This window comes from Plodia interpunctella, chromosome 4 (assembly GCF_027563975.2).
Source record: "Plodia interpunctella isolate USDA-ARS_2022_Savannah chromosome 4, ilPloInte3.2, whole genome shotgun sequence".
In the NCBI taxonomy this organism is placed as follows: domain Eukaryota; kingdom Metazoa; phylum Arthropoda; class Insecta; order Lepidoptera; family Pyralidae; genus Plodia; species Plodia interpunctella.
Window position 1 is genome coordinate 3835475 of NC_071297.1, and position 27546 is coordinate 3863020.

The 27546-nt window shown below is 34.7% G+C and overlaps 1 protein-coding gene across 1 annotated transcript; it reads right to left on the reverse strand.

Annotated features, from left to right (window-relative positions):
• Positions 1–76: 76 nt before the first annotated feature.
• LOC128669226 (proton channel OtopLc-like) lies at positions 77–27402 on the reverse strand. Its single transcript, XM_064435912.1, is given in 16 exon segments — positions 77–2228; positions 2826–2993; positions 3312–3549; positions 4013–4297; positions 4561–4777; positions 5576–5755; positions 5836–6001; positions 6161–6321; positions 6484–6598; positions 7280–7363; positions 7655–7896; positions 8082–8266; positions 14409–14572; positions 15452–15616; positions 27174–27359; positions 27361–27402. Coding segments are annotated over 16 exon segments (2724 nt in total). The 5' UTR covers positions 27388–27402; the 3' UTR covers positions 77–2087.
• Positions 27403–27546: the final 144 nt, after the last annotated feature.

Genomic DNA, 27546 nt, shown 5'->3' on the forward strand with positions numbered 1-27546 from the left:
ATCCTATTTATGTACCTATAGGTACTTATACCAAAACTTATCTGTGTTATTTTTTGTACTTAAATGAAACAAACAATCACATATATTGTATTATTTGATTTATTCAAATAGACATTTACATAATATTAATCATATATTTTAAAGTAGAATTTCCAAATTTTAATTTTTGGTATCTCTATAATAACACTGATTGAGTATCCACAGTATGATAAATGTTAAACCTAAAGTTACAAACATCGGTACATTTTGTTCCAAACATTTAAGGTACACAGTAAATATCACCTACAAAATTGAACAAGTTAGAAATAGTATAGTTTTTATCAAAGGACTTACTAATAATTTTAATGTTGTTAAAAATATCGGCAGTGATAAAACAAGCCAAACGCCCTCGGTTCTATTTCACGATGCTCATTCGTGTCGACACTAGACACCTTCAATATCAAGTTGCTGATTTTCTGGGTCGCAAATACTTACTAAATTTGCATGAATAAAATTACCATTTCAAATATAAACCAGTCAAAAACTAACTACATTCACTCGAAACTCACGTTGTAAGCACACATTTCGCCCAGACCCCTAGAGCAATAAATTACAAATTACCTTATGTTAATTTACAAAATTAATAAATATTGTAATATAAATAATAGAATATGAGCTATTTTATACAAAATTTATAACACTGAAATGATATCACGTGCTAAACGCGACGTTAGTGACTCCTACATGTAAATAAGTCAGCCTATAAAAATAGATTGCACATAAGACCATTAAGAAAATATTTTGCAGAGAAGTTCTTAACACAATAAAAGGTTCCTTAACTTATTTGTTATAAATATTTATTTTACCGCAAATGCCTTACTCGTCAAAAATCTTTGTTGAGATTACGATAAGTTCAAACATTCCACATGATATCTCTAAGGTGTGTCAACCCTAACTTGAACCCTATGTACCTCGAGTACTCTAAAGTCAATGCTACGTACGAGTACAAAAATGTGCATATAAGTGAGGAGTGTTTAAAGTTTCGATAAATAATGGCCCCTTGCAAACTGAAACGTCCAAAGAATTCTCCCAATCCAAGCTACTCTGCAGCACAAGCAGTATATCTAATCTCGTATTCGTCTATAGTTAAGTACATAGAATTAATGTATTACCTCCACGACCCATCTACTTACCATCTTAACGAACATCGTATTTTAAACTTTTAAATATCTCTACTTGCTTATATTAAATTTATGTTGGCTAATAAATCTTCTGAAACTTTAAATATAGCAATCAATATATTTACTTAAAAAATAAGATTTAACACTTTGAAATAAGTGTGTCGTGAAATTGAATTTTTAATAAGTATCTAAGTATAACTTGCGTTCTGTGGACTTTAATTTTGTCAAAATTGATATTTGCCCCCACTTGAAACAAAGTTGAAATGTAAAAATATTGTCAAATTTTTAATTAAGTCTTAACCCTAAAACCATGGCACACAAATTACCTCTAACAAAGGAGGGAACGCTTCACAACTGGGGATTAACATCTATTATCGAGATTCGATTACATGGTTTTAAAATTCATTCATCAAAATATTTAATCAAGTAGAAATCTGAATAATGAGCAATTTTACGTATGCATTACAAAAAATATGTTGAAAATATTATGTATGTTTTGGTCGCGTTAGTCTCCACAGTCAGTCTTCCAAGAAACATAGATTTGATTGGTGAAACTGTAAAATTAAAATGGAATGTGAAAGGAAAACATGACGTAAAGATAAAAATGAAAAACAAAATAAATAAATCAATGTAGTAATGTAGTATTTCTAGGGTACAATTGTGTGTTATGTTTTGACTAGGTACGCTTTCTCGGACAGATCTATCTTAGCTATACAAATCAGAATGTTACCATCTAAATTCGTCACACGATCCTAGTTATATCTATTTAACGTTTTATAAGTAGGTAGCTGATGATTGTGGAACAAGCAACAAATTCAATTATTTCTAACTACAAAAATTGCTGTCCCGGACAAGGACGAAATTGGTAGTTTCTCCCGAAATCGGGCATACTGAAATTTGACGGCTTTCCCTGTGTCCCGAAGGTGCTCACTCCAGACGCGCTTTGTAGCTAGTCTTCCATATTTCAGCAAGAGTCACAGCCGAGTGGAAACGATGGAAAATGCAAAGGGGCAGAGTGAAACGCTGGACAAGGGACCAGGCGACGAATCCGTAGAAGTCAAGTTGCACCTGAAATTAAAGTATGTATATTGCTATAAAGATTTCACAAACTTTTTGTTAACAAAATATTTTCTCAAAGACAAAGGCAAAGATTATTTATTTGCAGAAACATGAGTTTACATTTTTTTACAATGTGGTGTTAAAAGAACTACTTAATCCTACATGTTTGAGAGGATGCTATGCATGCTATTCGATTTTGTTTTGTGGGATGACCCACGAAACAAAATGGAATAAATAAAAGTAACTAATTAAAAATAGTTCAAATTAAATATAATAACATTTATCAATCAGCAAGGACCTCAGGTGCTTTTTAAATAAATTTAAATTCTGATCTTTAACTTGTTGTGGAATTTTGTTATATATTTTAAGTGCCATACTTATATACAATACTTTTGCTGAGTAATGCCATTTTAGAAAGATGTAAACATAGTCTGCTAATTAAATACATAATTTAAAATACATTTGGCTACCAAATCTATTTTAAATTATGTATTTAATTAAATGAAATTGTAACCATGCCGAAATTAAATAAATTTAATTGGTCAAATTCTTGCTTTATTTATATTCAAAGAAAATTCAGTGTTTTCCATAAATACCAATACGTACCGGGTTAGCAAGAACTTTCTGGGCCTCGAAAGTGTAGATGAGCCACATGGTGACATTGCAGATGAGGAGGAAGGTGACGGCCTGGCGAGCGGGCTTACTTCTCTCTTGTTCTGGGAGGTGGACGCGGCGGCGGGACACGTCGGCGATGAACAGCAGTTGCAGCACCACCTGGAGGTATAGAACAAGAAGGTAATGATTAAGAAATACCTACTCCTGAAAATTTTGAAGGGATATATAGGATAAATTCGGTATACAAAATATCTATGTTTATTATTATTTTTGTAAATTGCTTCATGTTTAAAAGATTTCTTGAATTTCAAAATATCATGTCTATTGTCTATCCAAATAAATCAGTATTTGGCTGTTTAGGGTCTGTCTCTCATTATTGGAAGCATATTTTTATTCATTTTTATATTTTTCTATGGGGAATCAGAAGCTTAAATATTTAGTAAAACAGGCTTATGTTTGAGAATAATACGTATTTACCTGAAGAACGCTAAGGCATCCAGTAATCATGACCAGCAAGTTCGGCTCGTGGGTGAAGGCACCCATTCCACCAGCAATGACGCTGAACACTGCATAGACGAAGAGTCCAAATGCGGACACACGCAGCAAGATGTCGTTCAGATCTGACTGTTCTTCGGAGCGGAACTTCAGAGATTGGACCCTGCGGAGAGGCTCGGTACAGGAGGGAGGGCTCGAACTCCATTTCATTACACGACCACTGGTCGATTAACAGAACAAACCAAAATGGTAACAAAACGGAAGGGTAGTGTTGCAAATACGGAAATTGTGAAGGGTGATTGAAATTAGGTGGTTTAAAGAAACAGCGCGGATTAGTGCGCAAAAGATTTGGAGATATGTGGCGGAGTTTGGAGAGGTGATTGTTACGGTATGGGAACAGGAATGGAAAAACAAAAATAAAAACTAATTAAGAAAAATGAGATAACTAAATTCTACAAACAAAAAGGGTGTAAAATAAATTGTTAAAGCAAAATCTACACAAGTTTTAAAATACGTAGGTACTATTAGTGGTTTAACTTCTAAAATTAGTTACTTGCATGATATAAATATAATAATACATTTTTATATTTTAATTTTCAGTTCTCCACTATAGTAAAATACAGGATGTTAATTTTTTTTATTTTCGTTTAAGCTAGTGATGTGTACCACTAATTTTGACTTACCGTATAAATCCGATCAAAATTGCCAATATAGAGAGCACCATCAGAGCGCAATGAGACACGTCAGCCAAATAAATGGAAAGGCGCTTCAACTCCTGGTGTCTTATCAAAACGAAGAAAAGGATCAAGCAGATCAGTGAGGCGACCAGCAGGAGGAGGCCGCAGAAGAGTCCCTTCGAGGCTCCAGCGCAATCCACTCGGTTGCCACGTTGAGCCGCTGCGAGTGCCGCTGCCCTGCGGGATAGAACAGCCTCCAGACGTCTTTCCAGATCTTCATCGTTGGCCACACTGCAACCAAATGCAGGAATCAGCCATACCAGTTCGCGACTTTGCATTGTCTAGATTTGCTCATGCATGCACTAAATAGTTGCTACTGATTTGATACAATTATTGATGGACGTGCTTTGCATAGGAACATTATGGGTTGATAAAGTCAGTATGTTAATTACAGATGGTTGGTAAAACTCTATATTTAAATTACAATCTAAATTTAATATTTACTGTGTATATAATATGATATATGAATTGAATAGATAGGTATGTATAGTTACCTGGGATAGCGACCAATATGCTTCCACATGACGTAGATGACGGCGGCTCCAATAAGCGAATACTCAATGATGAACGGGTAAAGATAAGGTGCCGAATCAGATACGATAGTGCCCATTATTGGGTTCCTTCCACAGACGGTTGTGTTATCAATATTAGCAATCAATGGAGCTGGATTCAGCGCATCGAATGATTCAAAAATCTCCAAGGAATTGTTAGCTAGAAAGATAAGAGATATTTCAAAGGAAGAACTTCATATAAATCAAAGATATATAACACTTTTTAAAACTAAAATACCTAAACTAACATGCAAGGATATGACAACAAGTAAATACTAACAATATAAATGTGGAAGATATGATATGAGATTGCTATTAATTTACAAAATTATATAGAAAACATCTATAAAACTATGTCAAAAAAATATTATTATATACGGAAGACTATTTGCAAAATAAAAGTGCGATTGCAAATAATGAAACGTGATTCAAAACGACACTCCGACAAACCTGAATGTGGTGGTTCATCTACGCGATATGTATCGACACTATTGCCCCACTCATCTCTATCAGTTACATAAGATCCAGGAGTCGAGGTGGGTGCCAAAGTCGTAGAATACATAGAGTTAACAATGGGTTTGAAAGTCGAAGAGAGCCACTGGAATACTTCCAACATGGCTGTCTGAGTTTGAGTCACTTTTTCTGCCTCCTTCGTTAGTGGTGCAAATGTGGAGGTAGTAGTGAAAGGGTTGTCGTTAGGCCATGAATCGTGAGATTCGTGACCAAAACCCACATTACCATATCCTACAGTGGTTTTTATAGTGTCTATCAGTTTCGATTTGGGAAGATACCCACCACCACCCATGTTATAATATGGTGAAGGAGTGGTCGCTGAAAAATTATTCGGAAAAACTTTAAATGTTAACACATACATGCATATAAAATTAAATGTTTCCACAGGGACACCGTGTTAGTATTAGTAAACATGAGTAATATATTTAATTGAATGTAAACTTACTTGTTGTAGTGGATGTAGTGACGGTAGTAGGGGCAGCAACAGTGGTCGTGACAATGTTTAACATTTGTTCACCAGCTGATTTTGCTGTAGTTATAGCACCTGTTGCTATAGTGGTAGCGGCGGTGGATGCAGCGCCAAACACTTTACCAGAATGTCTCAAGGTATGTTTTCGGATGACTTCTGACAAAGAAATATGTTTTAGAATATTCATACGTAATTGATATAATACCAAAAAAACAATCTTAATACAAATAACTTACTTCCAAGGACTCCTTCACCAGGGATTCCATGTGGATTCTTCACGTGGTAGTCTGTAATTTCTTTCAGAGACTCTAGTACCAACGTTCGAATCCAAACGCAAATATTGGTCGCTACCACGTGCATCAGACCAAAACGAGCAATCACTTTAAATCTATGGATATTTAGCTGAAAAAAAAATAAAACGATATACCGACTTAGATTGATTAAAATTTACGTTTAACTCATCACGCAACCAAGTCTTGCGTGATGTAAACAGACAATACGTCTGTATTGTTTTACAAATTCAAAGTAAGTAGGCGTATTTAAATAAAAATTGATTCTCACCCGTGAGTTCATGAAGATGAAATACATTTGCATAAAAGTAAAAACCATTTGTAGAACAGGGTTGACACCTTTCAAAATGAGATAGCAGGGTGACTCCAGCGGCAATTCAAAGAATGTTCCAAACTCAAGACCATTGTAGATCATTGTACCGAGACCAAATGCTGTAAAAAGGATTAATTATTTAGTTGAACATGTTTATATTACAAGAAAATAAGTCCTGGCAGTCAAACAGAGAAAAGTAAGAAGATTTCAGGAAGCCAAGACAGACAAAGATAGATAATTTATGTTCACAGACTTATATATTAACCTAAGGTTTTACTTACCAATAGCACCAATTCGAAGGAAAAAGCTGCCATGGCTATGGTCGTTTTGGGATGTTTTGCGTCGACGCACCGGTCTCGCCACTGGTCCTGACTCCAATTCCACGATGTCTTGTTGCTGAATAATAATATAATTAGCTATTTGAACGCGAGTTCTGTAAGATTTTTATCATTTTATACCATAGGTCATTGTTGTGCAATATAAGGACTTAAGTCGATTTTCAATTAAAATTGGTAAGTTTTAAGAAGAAGACAGATGCCTTATAAGTAGATAGTAAATACGCCACGACGAATAACAAGGTATTGTTAATATTTGACAGTATACAAAAAATATTTATGCAAAATCTGGATATGAAAATTTAAAAACTTATTTGTTACTTCAGTAGAGGATCCAGGGCAGGATACGTAATTTATCTAAATTTTAGTTATGACTTTAACTAGTAAGTATTCTAATTTTTAGCAGAAAACAACTCACTAAGGTTTAAACAAATTAAATTATTAGTGCTTGCTTTTTACTTCAAACCGACTTTGTTATAACCTAGCCTTAGAAGGGTCAAGCCTTTCTAATCAAATTTATAGACTAGCTGTGTGAATTCTTTCTTACTGAAATCCTAGATCCACTACTGGATTACTAACACACAAACCTGAACATGTGAAAGCAAGATGACAGATAGCAGACAACGACAAAAGCATGTATCAAATGAATGTTCTAAATACAACAGCACATCCAAAGCTCTTCATAATGATAAATATGTAGGTATACGCAAGTGTTGAAGCGAGATGCGTCATGATACCTCACCTGTTCAGGCGCATACAATTGAGCCATTTGAATTTGCAATTGTTGTTGACGAACTTTATCACGCATCTTACGGGGATACACCTCCTGCCCAAATGATATGGAAAAAACAAAAAGTAGGCAGCGTAAACAAAAAGAAATCATGCGGCTTGTTACATCCTTGATGATGACAAATTCAAGTGAGAGGCCAAATTATAAACTTGCGTTCGTGTGCACCAAAATAAAATCATGAATATCAAATAAATTCAAAATTAATGACAAAACAAATACGTGGTTATCTAAAACAGGACGACACGAATAAGCGATGAGAACGTGTAAAATATTAAGAACAATAACGATAATGGATGTGCTGTGTACAGAGATAAATGATGCACTAACCTGAAACTGGCTTTGTTTCTTGGAATCTTTGGTTGCTTTTTCTTTAGCAGCATCCTTTTCCTTGTCTTTGTCTTTAGATTTTCCATCCTTTTTGCCATCTTTCTTAGCATCTTTCGGTTCTTTGCCGTCTTTTCCATCTTTTGCTTCCTTATCTTTGGTTTTCTTTTCTTTTTCTTTTTTCGGCTTCTTCTCTTTTGGCGGTGGTTTTGGTTTTGGAGGGCTGCCACTGCAGCAAGCGCTCTCTAAACAAATAATATTTCAAAATTAAAAACCTATATTAAGATGCTTCTGAAAATAAGGTGTGATGTACTTTATGTTAAGATTTTTTTTTATTACCTTGTTAAAACTTTACGTAATTACTATGTAATTTAGTTTTAAAAACCGCCCATACATAGGTATACATTTTTAATTGTCAACTATCACTTACCTTGGAGTAGGAAGCAGAAGACGTATAACAAAAACAATATGCTCATGCCATATAGGTACGTGAAGAAGCCCTCATAGTAGTAGAGGGGTAAGTTGTGGGTGATGACGTCGCTGATGACGTAAGCAATGCATACCACTACTAAAAGCTTCGCGTAGATGAAACTTGATATGATGAACAGCGATGTTCTGAAATGAAAAAGAAACGCAATGATTTTATAAATGAAGCCTTGAACCAGCTAAATACACAACTAACCATGTGCCGTAAATTGTCCGGAAATATTCTGAGAAATTATCAACAATTTTTTCCGATCAAAATCCCGTAAAATTACCGATGAGAAGTTCTCTTGGAAATATGCGGCATTTTCGAACGAGGGAATTTCGCAGAACCAAGAATCTCTCAACGGTACATCACAATTCACGGTACTATATACAACACCATAGTGCTCGTTCATAATTATCTTTGTTTTATTTTGAGCTAACTATGCTACCGTGCTCTAAACTCCAGATAAGTTTTTGCAAAGTAGTTCAGCCGGATACATAGGTACTTCCATAGATAAAAGAAATATATAAAGGTACTTCTATAGACATATTTAGTATGGTTAAATGTACCTAAGGCTTGTTGAGCTTAATTAATAACTAAAACTGGATTATGGTTTAAGGAAATTTTCATACAGAAATCAATCAGTCTACGAATAATATTTTCATTTATTAGTAATACAAGAATTATTGAACAAATTATTAACTAAAATAAAAATAATTGGCGCGTTTGAATAATAACCCACAGGATGATATTTAAATTTATATTAAATATTAAATTTTAAATTATATCATGTAGTAAATAACTTCATTCGAACATAAACAATTACCTATACTCGAAGTACTTTTGAAGTTATTCTATTATTACTTACGTCCGTCCTGGCTTTACTCAGGTAAAACTATAAAAACTTAGGTATTATACACCTAAAACCTTCCTCAGAAGCAACACTATTAAAAACCCATATCAAAATCTGTTTGCAGCATGTACATAGGGACAGACAGACAGCAAGCGGCTTTGTTTTATACTATGTAGTTATTTATTAATCACCTAAGGAGAGGATTTTTAAAATTTTACTAGCAATAGGTATCCTCATGTGTGTACATGAGGTACCATTGCTAGTAAAATTTATGTATAAACTCACAACAGAGCAACTAAAATATGAAGCTTTTCCTTCATCGCCAGCCGATACGATGGAATTAAGTCAATATTTAGTTTGTCCTTTAAATTGCGCAATTTCTTTTTGATTCTTTCGCAAAATTAGTATACCTTTCTAAGTGTGTAATAGGTCATATATTTATTTAAATTTACAAAATTATTCATAATTTAGATCTGATAATACAGAACAATGAAAGAAACCAGACATACTTCTTCGACGGCTTCGGTTGTACGCATTTGAGTTCCATCTCTTTGTTCGCAGTGTTGTGTTTCTCTGCGATGGCGATGTCGCTACCCTGCTGCCGATGCTGCCCCACCGGTAGAGTCGCCATGTTGTCCACGGTTTCGAGGTCTACCGTGGCCACCTTCACCTCAGCCTCCGTGGGCTGGTGCTTATCCTTCCCCATCACTAACACTTTACGAACGAATGGTCACTAGGCTTGCATAGTAAGGGTCAGGGTTAAGGACGAAGGTTGAGGACAGGGTTCTTTCACAAGGAGTTTCTTTAGCGCAAAAGGCTCCGGAAGTGCGAAGGTGCGGCACAAACCCGAGATTCTGGCTTTTGTGCGCCGAGAGTTGCGCAGTAGCGGATGCTGCGCGACTGATCTCGCAGGGGCGGCAACGACCCTCCCGGCCGCTCCCTATTTTGTATAAATTGCACTTGGAATGGCGAGAGGGTCGTAATTTTTGTACGGTTTGCGATTAGTAGGCTTATTGGAGGGAGAGGGGAATGCATGTTGACTGCACTTTGATGTTTACAAAATACGAGGTGTTACCATCGATATTATTACTTTGAAATCGATAAATAAATATCACAATTAAGATTTCTACTAGCCAGTGTTTCAAGTAACGGCTCGTAAGCGCTACAGATAGTATTATTAACAGATGAATTACGGCTCAAGAAACGCTACCTGCCCCATGCTTTTTTTTATTATTTGCATAGAAGATACAACATCATTACGTAAACACGTAAGTTTGACAAAAATTACGTCCCAATAAATATATAGTTAATTTCCGGATATCAGATTTTGGACAGCCCTAACAAAATTGGCGGCAAGCGGTCGATAGAGGCGCGCTTCTCCCGCCGGGCTTTTGGGAGGCTGCGCGCGCGACCCACTGACCCGGGCCTCTCCCTTCGAAATAGGAGGTAAAGTACCACACGGAGAACCCCCTGGTGACAACCCTAGCTGTGCACATTATTGCCCTTGCAATTAAAAATAAACAGGGAGACTAAGAATAGAATGAATAGCTCACGTGAATGAAGGCGCATGCCCGGGTTCTATGGACAAGATAGGTACCTGCTATGGACGACCTACCGTCTGTAGGTCGATGAACTATAGTGCCTTTGCATCTAGATTTTACGCAAGTTTACACAAAACTTTTATGTGAGTAGATACATCAGTCATGTATTTCATTGCATGTATTGACATAGGTGAGAGTAAAAAGAAACAGCCAACAATACATACATTATGTACCTAGTGTTTTTTTTTTCTAATGAAAAAGTTTAGAAGTGTGTGAGGATACATGTACTTTTCATTCAAAAATGTCCACTGGAGCAAAACCACGGAACGCAGCAAGTTTTTAATAAAGGTCTATTTTTTACATCAAACCGTTTACAATAAAAAATTCATCATTAAATGAAAGCCATAAACATCGTCCCGATTCTTGCACAACTCAGTTTTATTTGCCAACAGTATTTTTATACACAATGGCTATTAATTTGGCTTATAGACTCTGTTTTATTGTAAACATAACATAAAATAATGAACTCAATAGGTCAATGGCTCTTTTTATGACCTCGTTAACTTTACAAGTTTAAGTTTTACCAATATATTAACCTTGTTTTTTATATTTTCGAAGACACTATCGACTATTTAAATTCCTCGTGGCTTAAGTTTTTTTTTCGCAACATGCCCAGATAATACTATGTTATAGCCCACGATCAAATAATGGTCTCTCTTCAGTGACATTACTTTTTAATTAGACAAGTACTTAAATAGTATTAATTTGCCAGAATGTTAGTCGTTCCATTAATACCTAAAGAAGAACAGGGATATTGTTTCTGCAATTAATTAAATTATTTAATTAATTCAGTTCAATGTGAATAATAATATTTCTACAAAAAAAATTTGAAATCATTTATGCAGGGTATTAACGTGTTACTGTGCCATCCAGACAAAAGGTTGCGACATTGCAATTAGTAGTCCACCGCTACCGAGCTTCGTTAAAATCGTCGTATGTATTCTAAGTAGAAACTGCATGGTCTTATTGTGCAATACATATTGTTATTTATCGTTACACTAAACGGCTGCAAGTCACCGAATTATCATTGCATCTGTAACTCAGCTCAATAAGGATGAATAAGGAAACAAAAATAACAATTAAAAAGATTTTGTCCGTTCCGGCTTCGCTCATGTAAAATCGAAATAAATTAACCTTCCTCAGGCAAGATTCACACTAGCTTATAAAAAATTTCGCATTAAAATCCGTTGCGTAGTTATAAATGTACATAGGGACAGGCACCGGGAAGCGACTTTGCAAACTGTGTATGATTGTGATTGTAGGTGAATGAATTCCCATTAAAATCCTTTACAATGTTTTTATATAAATAATCACAGAATTATGCCACCTGCAGAGACGCTCTTTTTAAATAAATATGAGATTATGTATTGCCAAAATGATCACGTTTTACCCATAAACCTTGAGGAAGCCTTATCTAGATATATAAAGTTTTGTAAGCATACCTACGCGTCTTTTTATGGTTAACTCATTGCAAAATTGGTGGACAGTCCAAATGGCTGTCTCGTCTATTGTAATTGAGTCGTCAAACAATAGAACATATTGCTGAAGCCAAAATTTTGAAATGCGCCGATGGAGTCTCATTGACGCATTTTTTGACCTTGAGTCTTCCTCAAGCTTGCATCAAAATATTTCTTAATATAATTTTCTGAATATTTATTTGGATTTAATTGGTCACAGAATGTTTTGTTAATAAGATAGACATAAGAAAGTACATAAGCACTTACGTGTTGAATAAGAAAGGATGACTTTAATATAAAGACATATAAAAGCATTCCAGAAAAAATCATGCTTTCTCAAACATGTATAAATGAGTCAAATATATGTTTTGTTCCCTATTTATAAAAACTACAACCTTTAATGTATATAATTTAGATTACTTCAGTCATGTAAATAACAAACTATCTAACGGCATCCTTCCATTATAAAGGGATATCCACATCCGATGCCACATCGGGCGAGTGCCTCTTGACCGCACTAAGGACCTTGCTCCACCATCAGCGATAAGCAAAAAGTTGGCTGATTTTATATATATACATTTTTTTGTTGTAGATTATATAGGTATAGATTTTGAAGTTAGCTTTTAAATGTATACTGTAATTCCCAAGGAAGGTTTAGGTATATAATTTATTATGGTTTTACTCGTGCAAAGCCGGGACGGGCCGCTAATACCTAATAAGAAAGAAGTCATTAAGATTACGTGGAAATCTATCATAGTCTCTGATGGTCCCTCCCTCACTTCAAGAAACAGGCGTGACACAAGAATTATAATGTAAGAAATTAGAAAATTATAATACACATAAATAAATAACACATTTTCAAATGTGTTCGATGAAAATCTTTGGAATATACTTACTTACTATCTGTTTAATTTTATGTTGTTCTGCATTCAAAATGTATCAATAATAACAGATACCTATCGGGAAGTAGCTTTACTCCGTGGTGAAACAACTTCCTGAAAGGACCTTAAGCCTTAACAAACGAATACCAACATTACGACGAAGGATTCAAGATCTATAGTACCATATATGCAATAAACACGTAGGTAGCCTTATTCAGGAGAATCAATGTAGGTATGCGTACCATAATCGATAGTCCATCCATGCGACATGGAAGCGCTTTGATTATACCTTTCTCGGTCCCCTTTATTTATTTTTAAGTTGGCCATTGGAGCTTTTTTATATAGCCACGTGTCATTATACTTCATCAACTAAATAAACCGTCAATGACCTAATTAGCTGGCAACGAGAATGTGGCTTGATTGTCATTAGTTGCCCCTGTTCCACAATAAAACATTGGTTTTTAAAGTTGAATCAGCATTCGGTCCAACATGATGATATGATATCTATTATCATGTACCTAGATTTATATTGAACCGAATTCCTTGATTCAACTTTAAAAAACAATATTTGCATTTTAACTTGTTACGCAGGAGAGTTGGCTTCATTGTGAAAATGCGAATCATTTTGTTAAATCATTGGAATAAAGTTCCTGCAATCCATAAAATGATATTATATCGCGATATTTGCAAAGAAGATCGTAAATAATTCATTGACCACTTCTGAAGTTATACGTTACATTTATTCATGTCGACTATGGCCTCCCAAGTATGATTGTATTTCAATATTGTTATTGGAGTGTTAGGTGTAAACGATTTAGCAGTTGTCAAATTATCATAAGCTGAACTGTTTACTACTTTATTTTAAATTTAGTCCTCAGAGTCAACACTCGAGTCTAGACAACCGCGCAATTCATTGAATTGGTTTAGTGCCGCTTCCAACTAATAGTAAAATCTTAATTACTGCCCGTTTTCATGACTATTTGTGCCAACCAATTCCCATTAAGTTATAATTATTTTGTACCGACCAATTGACTCAAAATCACCGTGAACATAAATACAGTAATATTTCGTGGTTGAGTTTTCAGTAGGATCATAATAAAAGTTATGGTTCAAGTTAATATGAGTTGCAGCTGGAATTGTTCCTGGGTTAATTCTGACTGCGCCCTGCAACCCTGTTCCGCATTTGTACGACCATATAAACGTTGTGTAACGGGTTATTGTGGGCTATCAAACGAATAGGAATTTCATTGTTCCATCGAGACACGTCGTTGTGCCCTAGGACTACGTTTATCATCTTTGTGCCGTTATTTAAATTGATTACTTTTTCTAAAACTATAATGAATGTGGTTTGAAAACATATTAAAATTATTGCACATTTTACGAACAACTAAATTGATTATTCAATTGAATAAAATAAGTTTCTGTTTAGAATTTACTGCTTATTAGTACTTAACACTGATTGGACAGTATTATTAATCGCAAGTGTAGTAACTTACTTGGCATTCTTGGGAGTAGTCTCAGGCTGACAACAAGCCCGATACCGAAGCACTGCCTCAGAAGGAGTCAGGGCGTCGGTCTCGTCTGCCGGCGCCTCGCACTCCTCAGCTACGAGGGGCGCACGCGCCGGCGACGTGTGTGATCCATACCCGTCGGAATTCAGCTGAAACATACTGCTTTTTAGAACATTGTTCTAACACAGATCTATTTTAATTGTTAATGTAAATACCTGTACAAACGAACAATATACAGTCATTCATTGCAAACTCGCCGCTATTAGCGCGTCATGCATGGTAACTTGATATGATGTTGACTGTATCTGATTAGGTACAGTCAACTTACCTAATAAATCTAGTTACCTTGCAACTCTATAACGGCTACTAAATAAGTATTTTTTTCAAATATTACATTTTTGACACAAGCTTTTATTGTTGTCAGATATGTAATATTGCAATCAATGTGTTATTTCAAAATTAGTAGATAAATATTTTAAACAATATATACCTCAGTACCGCAGTTTATATATATATATTCTATATATATTCTAGCTAGATAGAATAAGGGGCTAATAGGGCTAGATGATAACTATGTGCAAGACTATCTAGGTGCATCACAACACAATTACCATGTCAGGTGAACACTGTATTCAATTTTAACTGTCACCAATCAACCAATCATTGAAATCTAGAAAAACAAATCCATTTTTAAGGTAAGTGCAAGTACCACAATCATTTAAAATATTTACATACTTCTATTTTTTACATGTAGATCTAAGTTTGTGATTTTAATAACATTTATAACCCAAAGATAAAATTTAATTAAAATTAATCTCAACGCGTATCAAACTTTAACTTGAGGCATTCAACATTTTAGTCAAATTGTGCAACCACAAATTATAATTTAAATCAAATGATTACCCATGAAACGGTACAATAAATACCAACAATATAATAATATCACCTTCAAGCTACAAACGACTAACAACTCCTTTTCAGATGACAGTCAAAATGGAATGCAAAAATGAAAATGGGGGTGAGCTCACTTTGACGATGGTGCCGACCTGGTCTGGCGGGGGCTCCAACGCCCTGGGCACCTCGCGGAGTTCTCGGGACTCCGCCCCTTCTACTGGCGCGCCCAGCAGACGCTCCTTCATCTCGTGGATGTAAGGGCAACGCTGCATCGCGATGTAGAACTCGCGAACGCGCACCTGTAACAAGATTTTTTTTCATTTAAGGCATCCACATCAAACTCATATCCAGCACGTGGCTAAATTGTCTGGAATTTTTAAGTATGTTATACTGCCGTCGCCGAATTCGGTGTGCACGGGCCTCTCTATGACAATACAATAATATTATTAACATGATTCTTAAAATGCAACTAGGATTGACTCTCAAAGAGGAAACTTTGTTATTATATGATTAACAGCTAGGTACGCGTAATACGGGAAAGGCTACGCAACAAAATATTCGAACATTCGTTGATTCCATTTTCCTTTCTCCATCCAAGTATTTCAAATAGTGTACCTATATAAAACTAATTGAGTTAAGTTTATTCGAAGAATTTCCGCTCCATTACCGACTACAGATTGCTCAGCACGTGCCCAGGTGATTGCTGATCATATCTCAAATCGTCAGAATAACGGCAGCATTCGATCTCTTGAAGTTATCTCTTATCGATATAAAGTATCCGGGATTCTTGACAAGAAGACTTGGAAGTAAGAAACCATTATATCATTGTAAATTATATTCTCTATAGAAATGCAGTCAAGTATTAGAAGTTTTTCATGTTTTTTTTTATATCTTTACTACTTACTCCTTAATAGTATTTACGACTTTTTGTAAGTAGTAAATGCAAGAGTAAATATTTATTTATAACTATTTGGTAGTTATTTTGCCAAAGCAAACTTAGCAAGGAACATTATTTAACCGAAATTTTATTGTAAATGATAGGTACAATAAAAAATATAGACTTTCTGTACATTTAAAATAGAACCTGTTGATACTAGACGACATTAAAAACAGAATATCACAATTTCATGTGTTGGTAATAATAGGCACTTATTTCTTGTAAACAAAATAAATAAAAATATAACCTAATATTAGGTCGATAGCCCATTCAAGTTATGGAAATGACTCGTAAATTTCCTTTTACTACATCGCCAAATGCATATTAAATGTAAGATTAATCTGTCAATATGAATAGTAAGGTACTCCTTACAAAAGCTCAGAGAACAGCTTCAATAAAGCTTTACAGTCCACACGTAAGAACCAGCGGCGGATTTAAAAAATTGCACTCAGTCAGTTATGAGTGAAAGCCGTAAGGTTAATTTATATGCAACTAGCGGCCCATACTCAGCTTCGATTAGGAAAAAACGTAACAAAATATACACCTTAACTTTCCTCGGGAATCACATTAACTATTGGTGAAAACCATATGAAAATCCGTGTAATAGTTTTTGAGTCAACGGGAACAAATGGACAGACAGACGCGGCAGAATACTGTTTTACACTATGTAAAGATACCTACAAGAATATAGAAGCGCTATTTTGGAAAATCATACAAATTCAAAATACTCTCTGATCATGATCTTGAAATGTATTTTTGTAACACATTCTCTATTAAATTTGCCACTCCCTAAAATCTGCCGCCCTGATACTACCTACTCAGTTAACTAGTAAATCCACCACTGGCAAGAACAGAATTATGAGCGACTCTGCCCAGTAAGTGGCTGTCCATTACGGGCTTATAGAAAATCATATAAGGGACGCGGACGCGACGTAAGGAAACGTGTTCTGAATAGGAATCGTAGGCCATTCAGTTATTGTGCCGTGTGAGGACAAATATACACAATTATTAAAATTGGATTTTCATAGTGGAAACATTCTTTTTTTTTATTAGGGATTTGGAGGGAGAACGTAAACCAAGAATTTGCATTCACGGATCAGTTGAAAGAAATGACTAAGGTCTTATATCACTCTTATCGGCATCATCATCATCATTATCTGCAGCCCTCCGTGACCCACTGCTGGACATAGGCCACCTTCCGTCTACGCCTTCGTTTCTTTGTTCGATAGTAGAGGATAGATATAATTTTTAAGTTCGTGTTCTAGATCCCCAATGTATGCTACATTAAAGGACCTACATATAAAATGTTTATTGTAAGGGTTTATTGTAAAAGTTATTGCAAACAACCAAAATCTAACAGGTACTCAAGATCTAGTTCCGGTACTTAGGTATTAGAGAGTAAGTTAGTTAATATTGATTTGGTAGTTAACATTTCTTCTGAACTTATCTCAAGCTGTTACAAAGTAGGTATTACACCAAACCTACATATATTAACGACATTAGAAAAGTTTACGACTAGTAGTATTGGTATTAATAGCAGAGTAGTGGACGGGACGTGCGTGCAAACATCGATGTCGAACCGACTGCAACAAACAAACCATCAATGCCACCACTAATGGATTATGTATTTAGCCCGACCTTCTCTTGTACAAACAAGTACAATTAACAAACAAGTGAAAATAATTACTGAATTCCTTAGAAGAAAGCTGTAACTGGCATTCCATTGTTATTATTCTTGTCCAGAAATTAAGTAGTAATTAGAAAAAGAAGTATAGTAATTAAATTACCACACCTATAGATGCTACTATCTGATAGATACAAATGTAAAAAGTATTATGCCAAATTTATATGGTTCTTGACTTGAATAAATCATAAAAAACATAATAAAAAATTCAGTATTTAAACTCAAAGAACTTTCGATCTATCAAGGAAATACTAGTCGTCATCATTAATCATCATCATCTCCGGCCCGTCATTCCATAATCTTTCTTCCTCAACCGGACCTCGATCCTGCGCGATATATGTAAAATAATAAAGAAAGAATGTTTATCCTATCTCTATTTATAAAACAATTCAGTCCTTCAGTCCTACTAGTTTCCATATTCCACCCGCTTTCTCTTTTCCAATGTTCTCCTGCATAGGGGAATACACAAGAACACCCTAAAACACATGTAAATAAATCCTTGCCGTGCTCAAGTGATGACAATGATGTATGGGACGGCTTTTCATGTATTGTGCAATATGACAGGATACTGTTATATCTTGATCATCAAGAAATATTTCATTTCGGTATTTACTTAGGTAAATGCTTAAAATTGTATAGTCGTTTTCGTTTGGTTACAACAACGCGACCGTGACCTACTTTTAGTTACGAATCTGATACTTCCTCTTTGGAAAATTACGCGTTTGAAAATTTTGCTAATGTATTTTCAAGGACGGATACTAGACAAATTACTTACGCTTGGTTTCATTTAAATTCGGTATCTACTTATTTTATTATTGCACAAAATTACAAAATGTATGTACAAAAGATGGACTTAAAACCCCATGACATTATCTAATAGTCAACCATCAGGCCAAAGAGATATTGATGATAATAAAAAGTTACTCTCGCTTCAGATAACACTGATAATTGTTCAAAACTTTTACGAATTTTATTGAAATAGAGAAACTCAAATACCGTATGTATTTGAGTTTCTCTACTACGTTACGTGATAAATAACAAATTCTTTTTTTTTTTGCTAATTTTATTTATAAGTACTACATAATAACTGTAAAACTACTCTCTTATCTCCTGTGCTACAATTCCTGCACTTGGAATGATATAATGTTGGTCACCAACGACGCTAAGACGCAACACTTTTCTTGAGAAATACAAAACTCGGTTGAGAATTTCAATACGTAATGAAGAACTATGACTGTAACATATTTCCGCCAAGAAAAGAATAATAATTGAAGAGGATAAGTGACAAAACGAGTTTTTGTCTTTTCCACGTGACAGCCAGTCTCACGGAAAAGAGTCTCGAAAGCGGGCTAAATGCAGAGCCGGATTAACCAAGACAGAATTCGCACTAAGGGCCCCATGAAGACGTGTACAAATTGTATTTTTTATGTAAGCAATAGTGTACATAGAACATTAAGGAATTGTATAGACAATGGTAAATTAAATTCTTTACTATATCATTAATTTTAGTTTTAAGTGTGTAAGAGTATCTTTATCTTTTAAGCAATGAAAGATTTCGTATTGTATAATGTAGGTATTTTATCCTAAAAGGTCATAAAAAGTTAAGCATCAGACAAGTGATGATGCTGATGATATTTCTCACATCCCTTTATTCACTTGAAGGACTATGATTTTTAAGGACGGAATTACGACTCCAAGAATTGCTTTGCCTTAGGGCCCCGTCGGATAATGCGGCCCTGGCTGTATGTACTCGTATGTTTTTTGTCGAGAGAAACGTTTCTATTATGAGGGAAAATACTAGCACAAGCTGGTCTAGCTGTATTCCTTGCCCATTTATGGCCGAACTGTCACATATGTGAACCCTAATAAATATATATCACTTGGCCAATGATTCTGATATAATATGTGGCAAATGCTAGATGAACTTAGATGGTCACTAAGTAATGGTCGTTAAAAGTAAAGTTTTAAAAACACCATGTTCTTGCAAATCTCTACTATTGGCAAAATAGTTGTCTGTTTGACGTCCAAATAGACTTCTGTAATGATTGCGAGTCTTCGCTATTTTTACCTAGTGAGGTGTGATACTCCTTATGTATATTCCTTATACACAACTGTATAAGGAATATACAGTTGTGGTACTATAAGGAACGTGTTCCGATGACATGATTTGTAACCATGCAAATTACAGACATCCGTTGAGGATTTTTTTCTCTCATACTCGATATACTTATTTACTCATTGCTACTAAGCTACATGATGATACACATATAATTACATAGCTAAGTACTCTAGCCAAGTGATTAGATGTGTATGACATATTATAGATACAATATGTACATCTAAGAAGGATACAGGACTCGGTAATAATTTTATATATGAAATGGTTGGGCTTCACAATGCTTTTGACCGCTTCACAAGAGTTCAGCGTAACTAGTAGGACTACAGGACATGTAGAATCGATTCCAGTTCCAAGTAAATAGCTCCAAGAAAGTGGGTCAACAATCAATAACACAAACGTAGCGTAGTAGGTACGAGCATAAGTATAAAACACAATAAATAGCATCCTGGGGTTTTGCTAACTAGTAACATTTTGGCTTTTATTCAAAAATAATTATGTATTGTACCAAATTGTATTCACCCTGCCTCAAATAGTAGAACTATCATGTCATAATTGTTAAAAAACTCTTATCAGTGGAGCTCCTTCTCTCTCATAAGAGCTTTCTCTCTTCGTCCTTACATAACAATTTATTTGTTTTATGTCTTTGTCTCCCTGGTCCATTTTTAGTAAATTCGCATTTAGGTCGCATTTAGGTAGCTTATCTGAATATCTTGTTTAGATGATTGTTTCTGTTACTGACAGAGAGATTATTTAAGTGTCTCTTGAATATAAGTCAAATCATAAGTATCAAATGTTAGGTTGATATTTAGTCATTTGTTAAGGAATTCGTGAATTCTAGTAATTCTTAAATATCAAAACTTTTGACTTTTATTTCATTACTGACAACAATATTTTATTGTGCAAATTTATTTCATAATACTTTGGTTACTTACTCAAATTGTATGCAAAAACAATTTATCTATACATTTGCAAATATATAGTAATATTGACAAATATATAGTAATTGACAATGGTAAAACAAAACTATTGTATACTCTTAGATTTACTATTGTGACATTTGTTCTTAGTTTGATCTTACTAATCCAGGTCACATATCAAAATAAAAGCAACTTTAACAATCGTTCGAAACCAATGACTAATTTATATTTTTAGATACTTTACGACCAACCTCTAGCTATCCGCAAAGCGTTAAGTATATTAAACGGATACTATAAATAAAATTAGGTATGCCCAGATTGTATGCAATCTAGGTTAGTTGTGAAGGTACAACGTGTTCTAATGAAGCTGTAGTCGGCCACAATGTAAACAACAACGGCAGTAATACGCAAGTACCTTTAATTCAAGACTATAGTGGTCTGGACAATAGCCGTCGACAATGTATTTTTCAGCCAACATCGCCTGAGCCGTGCGCTCTTTTTCATCCAGTTGATTTGGATCAAATACCACCAATTTTCCACTTTGATTGTAGTACAAATTTTCAATCTATCATACTGACCTAGCAACCTAAATCGACATTTATAATGTAGGTTTTGATTACCAGTGAAATACAAAGTGTTAACAAACTACTTGCATACCTTCTCTCTTTTGTTGTTGTGTCTACTATTATAGTAGATACAACAACAAAATGGCACAACATTTTTTGAAGCAAAAGTTGGAACTAACGTTTAGTTCCTATCACAACGCATAATTATAATAGAATGTGTGAAAAATGTTGGATTTGTAGTGGATAGCATGCTCCTCTTTATTTATTTATATTTGCATACCTATATTCGGTAAAACATGTAGGTTTAATTAATTCATTTTGACATCAATTTGTATATTTGTACTCATGTTTTTGGCAAATAAATGTTTTCTTTCTTTATTTCTTTCTTTCAATGTCTGTTTTAATGTGGTGTACTGGAGCTCCCCACAAATTGGCTAATATTTTTTTCAATCAAACACACCGCAAATAGCACAAAGCCGAACGGAAGTTTAACTAGGTTTCCAATATATGATGCAAGAGACACAAACAGAACATCCATACCGATGCTTCGGGGAAATTAATATTATATCTGTTAATATTTCATCAGTCAGTTAACATAATACCATAACATCACCGATATATGTTTGCGGCTTCAACGGGTGAAAATTATTTACTACGTGTGGGTACGTGTGCTTTTAGTTTAACATAACAATGATTTGTGCCGATTGCGGCTGCAACTGCTGAAAATTATTTCTGTGGTAAGTGTACTTCTTTTTTTTTTATTGTTGATTTATGGTTTTACATATATCCGATCCAGTGATTATTTTAATTTTATTTGCATTCACTTCGAAATTAACAATTAATTTTTTTTACAATTAGATTTTTTTTCTACGTTTTGTAAGCAATACGCTATAGAAAATTTCAAAGCATAAATACTGTCAACATTTTGGTGTTCAATAATTTATTTTAAAAATGAAGTGGATTTCACCAATGCATTTACAGACCGACAAATTGATGACAGTGCCTGATAATATAAATCACGTTGTACATCCAACTGCAGGTCAAGTTATTTTGCATAGATCTATATGATGCCGTAGTAAAAGTGAATTTTCAATGAATCTAGTTGTTTTGATGTGTTGTTGCCTGTACCGATGGATCGAAGCCCGCAACATTAGCATAATAACAAGATCGAATACGCCATAATTTGTGTGCGCGATCACGACCCATAATGTTCGTGAATTGTTGCTCGGATGCATCGGAATCCAAAGATTTTCAAAGGGCTTTTCAAACAACTCTGTTTTGTTCAACATTTTATGCGCTATGACTTCTGTTCCTATGATTCACTGGTATTAAATTAATTAATGGGTCTGCTATGCTATTGATTTTTTAACATGTCGATGTTCCTGAGTTAGTTTTAAGGATTTGCAACACATTTAATATTCTAGGAAACGATTCAGCTATAACTTCATCTAAACTTTGACTAAAAATGCAAGTATCATCTGGCATCATCCATTAGGCACTTAAATACCTTACATTTCATACTAATGGCAAATGTATGTGTAGACATTTTAACATTTCTTATGTAGTAAATACTAAAAAAATATGACATTATAAAAGTCAATAATACATACTTTTTATATTGTACCTTACAAATAACATTTATGAAACCGGATCCTATAAGATTGGATGAAATAATACATTAGATACAAATAATAATCCGTTTTGTCCTTTTTCTTCAGATTGAATTTGTCATGACATCATGCTGAAGCCACACTTGAGCATGACGACATCTTCGAGAAAAGCTCCCCTAAACATTTCGAGAGTAGTAATCTAATTCTAAATGGGTAAGTAATATTATTATATGTTGAAATATTTCCGACATTGAACACATCAAATAGGGTGGCCTGTTATTTTTTTTTTATTCTATTTTGAGAATCTAATGTTTTGCTAACAAAGGAGCTAATAAATTTATGGTCAGGAGTTGGTCGACAACTAAAGTGGAGACAGAATGACTATTCGCTCGTTTGGTATGACTAATATTACTATAGATGTTGAAGATGAGAAAAATAAATCTTTATAGGTTTTTCTGAACCTAACACAATTACCTGTTTTTAGATCGTAAACAGTTTCCTAATGAACCTATAACGCATTTTTTATATCGCATTGGACAAAGATATTTGTATTATAAATATCAGACTATAATTTTTAAGTAACTATATTCTTCTCATGTTAACTATAATTTCTAAAGGATTATTGTCTTTTGTCTTTATTATTTTTTTAGAAAGAAAGAAAAACTTTTACTTCTTTAGCTGTAGTAATTTGAGCAACAGTAAATCTTCGTCAAGATTAAAAGAAACAATTCCAGTTTTAGGAGCGGTGTAACGTGCGTCCTACTTTCAAGCTGGTACCATACCAACGCTACAGCTACCGACAGTCTTCCATCAGATTGCGTTTGTTTATGATTTTACTCATTGCTGACTTCCTAGTTTGTAATGGTCTCAACGCTTTAGATATATTTCCACGTATTTAAAACTATTTTAAAATATTTAAAACTATTGTATGAGACCGTGTTGTTGTTCATCTGATTTTTACAGATTGTGATAGTCAGAATTGGATATTTGTCCGTTTATTTAACATCTAACATATACAACACGTACATAGATATTTCAATGGATCTTCTAACATCCTATGAAAGTCTTATTGAGATCATTAGGGTTATTTAGTCAGGTTTATATGAGACTAACCACCATGTTGTATTACTGACAATAACAACCATCTATGTTTCTCTAGCAAACATGTTTTCTATAATGTTCTAGACTAAAACTATAATTAGAACAATTTATATCTACAGTTTTGCTTTGAGTAATAAAGTTTTAATGTTTTATATGCAACGGGCTTTAAAAAAGTCCTGTAATCTGAAGCCTTTCATCACGTCCAGTAAAAATAGCCCTGGAACTGGGAGCGACTTGTTTGAACTTTAAACGCATTACTTCAAAGGGTGAAGTCGGTTATGTAATTCTATTTATAGCTCGAGTGACAATGTATCCTGTCACCTGGATTTCATTAATTACGGAGAAATAATACCAAGCGCATCATATCTACGATCTTCATTAGGTTTATAGCAGGGTAAATATATATACAATACAAATCTTTGATACAAAGTTAATAATGTTAACGTGTATGACAATTAAATAATGCAGGAAACAATGCTACGTATTATATATACATATTTTCATAACTTTCTTATTATTCATTGTGTTCCATTGCCTTTGAAGAAATGATTGAGCTCTTAAAAGCTTTTAAGGGATTTAAAACCGAAATCCACTGAATATTGAAGCAAATATTGTAAGCCGAGAAATATGTTTTTACACGTGCCTGTTGTTCGTACTTCATGTTAGTTGATTTGCTATGTAAAATGGTTCAGCGTAGATTTTCATAAGAATGTTATACTTTAGATGTTATACCTTGTAATTGAGTCAAAAGGGGCTGATGATAATTAATTAAGTAATCTATTTTTATTTACACGAGACGATGATAACGCCAAAAAAATTCATAAAAAACTTTCATTCGTTGCAGCTCATTAATTGTCTTCAAATATTTTATATTCGTTGTTAAGAATTTAGTAACCAATATATTGTGAAAAGCTATAGAAAATCGATTAAATCGAGTTAACGATATCCGAGCTTGACGAGTTTTCATCGCTTCGTTCGCTGCTCATTAACATCGTAAACGTGTTAAGGTTGGCGGGAAATTTATCTTCAGGCTAAATTTTGGTTAATTTTGCACCAGACTCTGCTATATGCCATGGACGGACAGCTATAGCTGTTATATACATTTATAGGTAGACGGCTAGTCTAGACTGTAGCATCAAACAACCCTTTGCAGTTCGGACAGAATATTGCATGAGTATTCAGGTAGAATGACCTTTACAGGGTTAACTTTTTGACTAGATTGTTTTGACAACATATCACGTCAATAAGGAAGTAGTAGTAAATAATTTTGTTTTTTATATCGTTAATTTTTGGAACTGATTGATTGGATTTGATCGGATTCGATTCTAAAATATTTTTGATAGCCTACCCTGCATGGAAAAGGATATTAGCATCTTGAACTTGCTACTGAATGCAGTGTCTACACTCTCGTGTGGTATTATGGTGAATAAATATATGAAATAACAAATGTAATTGCATAAATGGAAGTAGTAGTGGTAATTAAGTCAGAGAGCCGAGATTAAGTCCTCATTCCAAAGTGGCTCGAACCCCACCAAATGGCGCTATTAAATACCCATCATTTTCATATAACTGCAGCATGGGAACGCAGACAGGATGTGTTTTGATTGAAATGAATTGACCACCATCCAATGCCGCTTGCTTTTCAACATCGATCATGATTTTGTGTAATTATTTTTGCGTCGGAAATAGTTTGTCATCGTTATGCGAGACAAGACAACTAATAGATGCTAATCCACTTAGTCAAGCTGCGCAACGTGTAATTAGATATTCAATTAGGATATTCGGTAAAAATAAAAATCATTATATATATTTCACGATAAAATCAGTATGTAAGGAAATATCATATATTAGTAGGAAATAACAACCAATCACCTAATAAATAATATAGATTGTAAAAACTCTTAACGCTGTTTTACAATGCAGCTTATATAATACGAAATCGTGATTTAACACTCAAAATAAAACATTGATTGACAAACAACACTTGACAGCAAAAGCTACGGTATAAAGTAACAATAATACCCGTGTAAAATCACACCAATCATGAGTAAATACACTCAACAGCTACCACACATCTCGTTGCCAAGATTGGCACTTATGTCCATTTAGACGTGCAGCAATCAAGTTCTACAGAAGCTGCTTGATTAGTGTTTACATTATCTACACCTTGACGCATTATGTATTTACTATTGTAATTCTGTAATCGATATTGAGCGTCATCAATGATCATTCGGAAGATGATCTCAACGTAGCTATTATTTTGGAACATGACATCTTTCTTGGCGGGATTGCGCTTGGTTCTAGTGAATTACCACAATCTAAATTCAGTTTAAGACGCGTATGTAGGTCAAAACTAAGAATTTTCTCTGCTGAGATGATGCTAGATTTCATTGTATATATTTCATGTGGTGGGATAAATTAATCGTAACTATGTTTTTCTTAATTTTAGAGTCCTTATTCCATTACGTATTCCATTACACCTACCTATAACTTAATGATTATAAGTTACCTGAACAAATAGTGTTATTTTTATAAAAGAACAATTGAAATAGAATCTTTTCAAATACTTTTAAAGATGAAGCTGAGTCATGAATCCATTAAATACCAAGAATTATCATGAGATAAAGTTGGGAAAACACCATGTGGTGTCGTCGATCTTTTCAAAAGTTCTCAAAGTCGAAGTTTATTTTAAAAAAATATGCTCTTTACAATCATATAATTGTAAATAAATCAAATAAGAAAATATGAAATAAATTAGAGCAATGACATTACGGTCTTAAGTGAGTAGTAACTTTGACATTTGGAGCGCACGAGGAAATGACTACCTACAGTGTCAAAAGTCATCCGATTGGGCGGTAGCAAATCTGGTACAAGTGCCCAAAATTGTGTTTTTTGGCTGCACTATATAGTAAGGTCACCAACCTTTTGACACTGAAAATCAGTCACGGTGGCACAATCGCCGTCCGCGGTCGATTCGGAAAAAGTGACGCCGCGGCGGCCGCGGCGCGTGCCGGCGTGCGCCAGGGCGCAGGCGTCGCAGGGCGTGCTTCGGCGCGCGGCCGGTCGCGCTCGCAGGCCGAGACTGCCAGAGTTCGCGCGTTTTCCCTCCCGCGCTTTCCCGGCGGCGTGCGCACATCAAGCCTGCATTGTTCTGCAAATAGCGAGCGGGCGAGGGCTGGGCCGCTATTCAACTGAGATGAGCGCGCCTTTCAGCGATACTGGCAACACTAGCTCTCCACCGCAGATGGCCAACTTCGCTTCACAAAAAAACAGTTTAGCTCCGTTGCACAATCAC